Consider the following 9,626-nt stretch of genomic DNA (forward strand, 5'->3'; position numbering starts at 1 on the left):
GAACAAAAAGGTTTTGCAGGTCGAATTTTGAGCTTTTGAGAGCGTTCAATTCAAAATCTTGACATCATCATCATCCTCATCCTCATCCTCTTCCTCCTCATCTAATTTTTCCTCTTTTTCCGAAAATCCAGGGCTCTTTGTCTGTTGCTCTTCCTGTTGCTTCCTCCTGTGCTTGCTCCGTCGGTTTTGGAACCAAATTCTTACCTGAGAAGGTGATAATCCTAGTCGCGCTGCCAGATTCTCACGTTCGGCTCCGACGACGTACATCTGACCACGGAACATGTCCTCGAGTTGTTGGGTTTGTGTCGTCCCGTAGATTGTTCTGGAATTTTCACATATATCTCAAAAACTAAATGAGCTAATAAGAAACTGTTTATTATTGAAATGAGTGGAATTTTATGCTTTACACTTTTATAGTTCACAAAATTTTTATAGCTGATTTGGTTCTCGAGACATGCGCCTTTAAAGTTAGGTTAGTGCGCGCGCTCATGGGGACTACGAACCTTAAATTTGAAGACGCATATCTCAAAAACTAAATTGGCTTCATACATTTTGTAAACTGAAAAAATATGTAAAATTTTATGTTCTACGTTGTGTAGTTTATAGCTTTTGTCTAGATTGCTTAGTTCTTGAAATATACGCGTTTGAAGCTAGGTTAGTGCACGCGCTCATGGAGACTACACACTAACTTTGAAGCGTTATATCTCAAAAGCTAAAAGTGCTAATAAGACATTTTTAAAGGTGGGGGGACATGAAGAAAATAATGTTCTCGAAATTCCGTTCAAAGATGCCTCTCGAGGAGTTGAACTTGTGAGGGCGATGATTGAGGGTGCGGCGCCGCTACCGACTGAGCCACGCGGGCAAAGAGAAAGCGCACGCCCGATTGCATACATAAAGGCGAGGACGACAGCTGTACGCAGAGTGACATTAAGCGTTGTACACCGTCACGGTAGAATGCATACTCTAGCTACAAAAAAACTACGAAAAATCTCCTGTCCCCCCACCTTTAACTAGCAAAATGTGCTAAGTTTCATGTTTTTCATTCTTGCAGTTTACCACTTTTTCTAGCTTGTATAGTTTTAGAGATATGCGCCTTTAAAGTAAAGGTCCCTCTTTCTAGTCCCTCTTTCCCAGTGTACCCCTCCAATCGTTCCCATAATCATGTGTTTCGTAATTTGGCACGCTTTTCTAGTCATACGAAACTTCAAACAGAACTATTTTCTGCGTGAGAAAAACTGAACAAATTTCCGTTCAGGTTCCCAGGTACTTTTGCGTTATAGACTGCTTGTTTGGACGTCATGCAGAAGGAAAGTGCAAACTTTGAAGTTGTGTATCTCGAAAACTAAAACAGCTAGAGAAGTTTTATCAATTAAAAAAATGTGGACCACACAATTTCACACATTTTTGTAATGTACAAGTTTTTGATGGCGTTCTTAGTTTTTGAGATATGCGCCTTTAAAGTTGCAAAGTTAGCGCGCGCTCTAGAGGGATAGGCTGCGCGCCTCGAATTTAAAGGCGCATAGCTGAAAAACCAAGAAATCTATTGAAAAGTGTTCAACAATTAAAATGTGAAAAATCTTATGTTTTATGTTTTTGAAATTGGCAATGTTCAACTAGGATCCTTACTTTTTGAGATATGCGCCTTTAAAGTTGGCAACTCTGAACATAATCCTTTGTTTCGCAACTAACCTCGCTTTCCTATGATTCTGAGCTCTTCGTTGTGCGTTAACTAGATTATTCTGAATTCTCGTCTGCTCCATAGCTCTTTGCAACTCTAATCCAGAAGACACAGATCCAGAAGACGTCACAGCAGGCACATGTTGATAATAGCAACCAGGCATACCGGGTAGCTGAGCAGTGCTCGGCATCATTTGAGCCAACTGTTCACGAATCAATGTTTCCACATTGGTTTCTGAATAACGACGACGTTCCGGAGATCCACTGCTAGGAACTTGGAGAGTTACTGTAGCTTGTGACGTGGCAGGCGGCTCAGGGCAGGACGCCCGTCGACTGGTGGTGGCGAATAGGGTGAGGAGGTCAAGGGCAGATGGTGTGGCTTGGAGTAGAGAGGTATTGGGGAGGAAGTTCTGGAAATGTTAAACCATGCGACATTTTACGCTTTCTGTGATTTACAACTTTTTTAGCTCTCCAAGTTTTGAAGATATGCGCCTTTAAGGTTAGTGCGCGCGACTAACTGTGCATTCTAACTTTAAAGGCGCATATCTCAGAAAATAAAAGCGCTTATAAAATTTTGTTTACTACAAAAATGTAGCTCATAAAATTTTACACATTTTATTAGTCAAACATTTTTTGTTTGCTAAATTAGTTTGAGAGTTATGCGCCTTTAAACTTCCTCTGGGGGAGAGACGCAGAGAAAGGCGCGGTGGCTCGCGATAGCTTAAAGCCAACTTTAAAGGCGCATAACTCTCGAACAAATTTGGCTACTAAAAACATTTTAACTAGTCAAATGTGTACAATTTAATAGCCTACATTTTTGTAGTTGATAATTTTTTGATAGCTTTTTTAGTTTCTTAGATAGAGCGCGTTCTCTTACCTGTACTGATACTCCTAACTGAGGTTGTGTGGGCGGAGGAAACAAATTAACACTAGGAATTGTTGGTGGAAATGTTAAATTTGGTGATGATAAAATTGAAGACGTTGATGTTGACTGAATAGAAGACGTTGGGCATGCTTGAAGAGCGGCTATGGTTTGGAGGACGACGTCTGGAAAAATGGAATTATCTCGAAAAGATAGCTGAAAATTTTGAACTGGAAAATGTAAAGCACACAATTTTACACAAAAAACAACATCAATCGGATCAATTATTCAAATTGATAAGACATAAACTGATAAGACCAAATCATATATTTATGAAATCATATTTCAAATCCGATAAGCCCCATTTTTCTTCCCTCCCGAGCACATATCAGAACACGAACCTGTTAGCGGGGATGTCGTTGACACAGATGTGAACGATGTTGGAATGAAAGTGTCCATCTGGAAGAATAGAGCTAATTATCAATAGAGCAGGTTTTCACAATGAGGATTAAAACTAAAAACATCATGTCAATATTCATTCGAACTAAGATGATATGAAAATTCAGAAAAATATAATTTCACAAGTTTTGAACCAAAACTGAGAGAGATATGAACTAATTATCATTGGAGCGCAGTTGCACTAAAAATTCAGAATGCTTAAAACATAGTCATGTTTATACTCTTTCAAACCGTTTTCACGTGAGAAGTCCAAAAATTCAAATTGCACTCAGATTGAAATTAAATGCGATGAGATATGAGTTAATTATCATTAGAGCGCGTTTGCAATAAGCAATGCAAATATAGTCATGTTTATACTCGTTCAAACCGTCTAAACGTGATGAGTTAGAAAATTTGAATTTAAATTCGATTGGACAAGAACTAGCCGAGATATGAGGTAATTATCGTTGGAGCGCATTTGCACTAAGAATTCAGAATGCATAAAACATAGTCATAATTATACTCATTTGAACCCTCTTAACGTGGAGAATTAAAAAATGTAAACTTCGATCAAATTGAACCGAGAATAGCACAGTTATGAGCTAATTATCATTGGAGCGCATTTGCATGAAAAATCCAGAATGCTTCGAACATAGCCATGATTATACTCTTTTGAACCCTCTGAACGAGCTGAATCCGAAAGTTTTATTTTCAGCTTGATTTGTCAAATTCCGCCTAAGTTATTAGCAATTTTCTGATTATTGAAAATTAAGGAAGTTGAAAAATATATATAAATGACTCGATTTAATATGAAAGTGGACCAAATCTTGAGTACAAAGTGGTGTGACTAGTCATTTCCTAAATGACCTCAAAACCGAAAAATCTGGTATATCCGTTACTCATTGGATAGTATGAGCTAGTTTTGAAAATCTGAAAATCTGCTATAAGCTCCGCCCATTTTCTTGTCAGAAGGGTGGGGGAGGGGCGTGAGTTTTGGTCTTGAGATTGCTCAGAATAAATTGAAAGAACGTAGACAGCTGAAAGTGATTGGCAAAGTATCTGGGAATCTAGATAATCTTCATTTTAATTAAAAACTCCATTGACTTTAAAGGCGCATAACTCGAAAAATAATAAAGCTAACAGGAAATTGTCAACTAGTAATATGTGTAAAATTTTATAAGCAACAATTTGGTAGTTAAAAATTTTTGTGATAGCGTTATTCGTTTTTGAGTTATGCGGCTTTAAAGTTAGCACTAGGCAAGCGAGAGAGAGGGAACGTGGAAAAAGCGGGCGCCGCGCCTTTGGGGGATAACTGAGCTTTAAAGACGCATAACTCAAAAACTAAAAATGCTATTTAAAAACTTTCAACTGCAAAACTATAGCTTATAAAATTTTACACATTTTCTTAATTAACAATTTTTCGCTAGCTTAATTAATTTTTGAGATATAGCGTTTTGAAAAATACACTGATTAAAGATTACTGTTAATTAAGATTTTTGCAGTGGCATTAAAAATTCAATTAACTAACCCCACAGGAAATCAATTCTGGCAAAATGAGTCATATAGAAAAGTGGGCGGAGCTTAAGGGGGATTAATTTTCAAAGATCTTGGTCGCATAGTAGAAGATTTGGCACAATATCCGCTAGCGTAATAAAAAATGTCTGGAAGAGAATGAGAAAATGAGGAAGTGCAAAAAACTAAATTAGTCAAAGTTCCCAAAGATCAAAAATAGAGAATTTTTGAAGGCGTTTTTTTTGAATAGATGCAATTTGAATATATGCGGTTCCACTTTTAAATAATAGACGACTAATTTCGAATGATAGGGGTGTATCTCGAAAACTAAGAGAGCCAGCAAAAAAGGACAACTAGAGAAATGAAAAACATAAAATTTTAAATATTTTGTTAGTTGACAAAATTTTGATAGCTAATCGGGTTTTGGAGATATGCGCCTTTAAAGTTAAAGGCGCCCTTCGGCGTTTGCCTACCTCGGTGCCCACAACTTAAAGGCGCATATCTCTAAAACTAAAAGTGCTAGTAAAAATTTGTCAACTACAAAAGTGTACCTTATAAAATTTCAAACATTTTGGTAGTTGACAAAAATTATCTAGCTTTTATGTCTTTTGAGATATGCGCCTTTAAAGTTGAGTGACACAGATGGGCGTTCATGCTCGTTTTTTTGAGGACCTGTGACACTAGAACCAATAAAGCTAGAAAAAAATTGTAAACTATTAAAATATGTAAATATTTACGCTCTGTATTTTTAATATAAACAAAATTTGATAGCTAGCCTGGTTTATGAGATATGCGCCTTTAAATTTGAAAAGAGACGCAGAGAAATAGGGGGGGGGGGGGTGTCTAATCTTTGAGGACCTATAACTCAAGAACTGTAAGAGATACAACAATTTTGGAAATTATTAAAATGTGTAAAATTTTAAGCTCTACATTTTTGTAGTTTGCAAAATTTAAATAGGTTAATTAGTTAACGAGATGTGCGCCTTTAAAGAAGAGTACGAAGCTTTAAAAGATGAAGAACAGTGCGCAACTTCGAAGCGTTGTATCTTAGAAACTAAAAACGCTACTTAAGAACTGTAAATTACAAAAATGTAGAATATAAAATTTGAAACATTCTTATAGTTTACAAACTTTTGACAACCCTCTTGGTTTTAGAGGTATGCGCCTTTAAACAGGTGGCATCTACCATATCATTGTTATCCTTTTATATACCCTATACTTTCATTTGTTCCGTATTAAGCTCCGCCCCTTTAGCAAAGCCCAGAAAAATGGGCGGAGCCTAGAAATGATGATATGCTCTTTCTCTCTCTCTCTCTGACGGTGATAAAGCGACTCATTTCATTTGATCCGGCTTTTTTTAGAGGATAATCCGTCCGGCTGAAGGAAATAATTATGTGTTTTTTGACGTGATTTGGTGGGGAAAAGTCACAAGTGGATCATGGATTAGCCGCATTTTCAGATCAACTTGACGTTTTGTCTTTCAGACAAAAAAAATTTTGAAAAAAAGGTTTTTTCAGGCTTAAAGTTTTTGGCTTAAACCTGACGTTTGTTTGAGGGTGGCTGAATCATTTCTGAAGGAAGTAAAATGATAGCCGTTCAAAGGTTTACTGTATCTCGAAAACTAAAAAAGCAAGAATATCAATTTTTACATGGTCTTATTGAATATTTTAAGAGCTATGTTTTTGTAGTTGAAATTTTTTGATAACTAGAACGGTTCTTGAGATATGCTCCTTTAAGAACTTGGCCCAATTTTTTAGGCGTTTGCACTCTAAGCTTTGTATCTCAAATAGCAAAATAGCTAGCTAAAAGTGTTTAACTACAAAAATATAGACGATAAAATTTTACACATTTTCATAGCTTAAATTATCTTGATGACTGTTACGGTTCTCGTGTTATATGCGTGCAACGATTTATTCGCGCCGCTCACCGCAAAAGGGGGAGGGGGCGCGCCTCTGTGTCTTACCCTTTTCTTTAAAGGCGCATATCTCGCGAACCATTAAAGTTACAAAAATGTGAAAACGTAAAAAATGTGTAAAATGTTATGCTCTCCGTTTTAGTAGTTAACAAAATTTTGATAGCTAAAACCATTCTTGTGATATGTGCTTTTGAAAACTTATATGCTTAATTTTCCTAAAACTTCTATATCTCGAGAAGAAAAATAGCTAGAACAAAACTGCAAAAACCAAGAAATGTAAAATTTTATGTTCTACAATTGCATAGTTAAAAACTTTTTAGTAGCTAATACAGTTCTTGCGATATGCGCCTTTAAACTAACTAATATGCCGCGGGTGACGCAGAGAAACGCGAGCGGCTCGTTGTCTGCGTCTCTTGCTTGACCTAGATCAGCTAATCAACAGATCTAACACATTCTGAATCACCTAATTTGTTCAAAAACTGAAACCCAAAATCACCAAACCTAGACACTAAAAACAAATTGAATCACTTTATAGGCAGATCACGATCTAATTCTATTTTCTGCGAGATTTTTGCTCTGCACATTTTTCCTTTTTTTCTCTCATTTTCACATGTTTTTTCCGACATTTGTGGAATTATGATACTACTAAAAAACCAATAATTTAATATAACACCAAAAATATGAGATCATGCCCAAACACAACCACAAATTTTTTTCACCTGTGTGCGGTTTTTTACGCATTTTAAAATGATTTTTTACTATTTGACTAATAGTAAGGCCATAAGAATATATTCAAAAGCAAGGCGGATGGAAATAACAAAAATAAAAAATGATTTGGAGGACAGGGGGTTTGAACCCGCGACCTCTCGCACGGGAGTGTAACGCACTACCACTGCGCCAAGAATGCAACAGAGTAGATAAGTGCGTAAAGCGTATACAAAAAGGGCGCCGGATGGAGCTTGCGGGCGGCAAATTAGAAAAATTTTGGAGAGGTCAGTCAAGGAATTTCCAGATTTTCAGTCATAATTATACTTGAATTTAATTTTCCCACGGACACGTCGTCTAGAGAGGAAAATTTGAAAAAAATAGGCTGGAAATGAAATGTACTTGTTAGTTCGATGACGTAGGAAAATTTAGGTTTTCAGAACTTTCTAAAAAAATTTTCAGAATTTTCAGATAAATTAATCCAGATGACGGCTTTTTTTGGAAATCGTGGGACAAAAAAACAATAATATGAAGAACTTTTGCAAAACTTTTGGAATCAACTTTTTGAGCACTTTCAAATTTCTCAAAGTCTAAAATAGAACTGCTCAGACTGGAATTATTATATAATTGCTCAAAATCTGAACTATTCTATAATTTCTTAGCTAAAATTTAACTTTTTACATTGTAATAATATATGTACTTTATTGAAAGTAACCTTCAATTTAGGTCTAGCTCAATAAATTAAAAAATTTGATTTTTGATATCCACTTTTTCCAGAGCATTTATCTCAAAAACTAAGAATGCTACTAAAAACTTTTTAACAACAAAAATGTAAAGCATAACATTTGACACATTTTTGTAGTTGACAACTTTTTTCTAGCTTGTTTAGTTTTGGAGTTGTGCGCCTTTAAAGTTAGCGTGCGCTGAAGCCTGGTTATGAGAGACGCAGAGAAGCTAGAAAATCTCGTTTCTCTGCGTCTCTCGGTTTATAAAGTCTTTTTTTGCGTTACTCATTTCATTTGTAAACGAATGATTCAGAAATTTCATAAATTTTCTTGAAACAATAACAAAATTTACAGTTCTATTCGTTTTTTTGGTATGCGCCAGAAATCGCGCTCTACTGAAAAACCTAAAAACGCTACCAAAAAATTGTCAACTACAAAAATGTAGTCCTTAAAATTTTACACATTTCATTAGTTAAAAATGTTTTAATATTCAAATTCGTTTAAGAGTTATGTGCCTTTAAAGTCGACGATGCAGAGAAAGGCGCGGCGCCTCCTTTCTCTATGTCTCCTCCTCTCTCTCCCTCGCTCCTCACTTTCTGTCGCGCTGACTATGAACTTTCAAGCGTTGTATCTCTGGTACCAAGCTAGCTATCAAAAAGTTGTCAACTAACAAAATATGTAAAATTTTACAAGCTACAATTTTATAGTTTATCACTGCCAGCTAGCTTGTTTGGTTTTTGAGATATGCGCGTTTGAAAGTGACCACTCTTTTTTTGCTATTTTTGTCCACAGAGCACGATTACATAGTTTATTTTGGAATCTCAAATTTTGGAAAAAAAACATATAAACCAAAATTTTTTTTTTGATCTTTCCAAAAAGGTTCCCTCTAATCCCATATGATCCAATTTCTTGTGAGAGATTCACATTTTGCCCATACATTTATTATTGTTTCCCACTTTTAAGCAGAGGAAACCCGAAAAAAGGTTTCTCCGTCACTCAATCTATTTCTATGAAATGTTATATGTTAATCCAATTGATCCACAAATATCAATTTCCTTTTTTTCGTCCCGAGTTGCAGACAAAAAGGAAATCCGATTTGCGTCAGCAAAAAAGAAATTTGATGATCAAATGAGATTAGTGGTTGAATATCAATATCAAAAGCATCGTTTATAGCTTTTATTGGATTTCCTGGAAAAAATAATCCTAAAAGGGGTCATCTTATGCCTACTTATGTTTAAACGCTTATGACTCAGAAACCAGAACATCTATCAAAAAATTGTCAACTACAAAAATGTAGCCCATAAATTTTTACACATTTTATCAGTTAACAACTTTTTGATAGCTAGCATGGTTCCAGAGATATAACGCATCAAAGCTCAATGTAAGCGAGAGAGAGAGAGGGAGCGGAGACGCAGAGAAAGGAGACGGCGCGCCTTTGGGGGAAACTTGTCGACTTTAAAGGCGCATAACTCCTAAACCAAATTAGCTATCAAAAATGTTTTAACTAACAAAATGTGTAAAATTTTATGTTCTACATTTTTGTAATGGACAACTTTTCCCTAGCTTGCTTAGTTTTTGAGATAAACCGGTTTAAAGTTAACTGTCTCTAAAAGAGTCGCAGAGAAGCTAGAATGGCTGTTTTCTCTGTGTCTCTTGGTTTGTAAAGCTATTTTTGTTAAATAGTAATTAACAAATTCATTTTAAAAAATAGCCAAATCTCCCCTTATAAAGGCATCTCGCATGTCCAAGTTCAAGGTATGCATTAGAAAACGCGCTCTATCTCAAAAACTAG

The 9,626-nt window shown here is 35.8% G+C and overlaps 1 protein-coding gene across 1 annotated transcript; it reads right to left on the reverse strand.

Moving 5' to 3' along the window:
* Positions 1-45: 45 nt before the first annotated feature.
* Positions 46-2,998, reverse strand: CBG26055 (the record flags this gene model as incomplete). Its single annotated transcript, XM_045244527.1, has 4 exons — positions 46-322; positions 1,690-2,087; positions 2,555-2,724; positions 2,941-2,998. 4 exons carry the CDS (start codon positions 2,996-2,998, stop codon positions 46-48), a joined length of 903 nt encoding a protein of 300 aa, XP_045099274.1.
* Between the last annotated feature and the right edge of the window lie 6,628 nt (positions 2,999-9,626).

The sequence above is a fragment of the Caenorhabditis briggsae genome (assembly GCF_000004555.2).
Source record: "Caenorhabditis briggsae complete genome, chrIII, whole genome shotgun sequence".
In the NCBI taxonomy this organism is placed as follows: Eukaryota; Metazoa; Nematoda; class Chromadorea; order Rhabditida; family Rhabditidae; genus Caenorhabditis; species Caenorhabditis briggsae.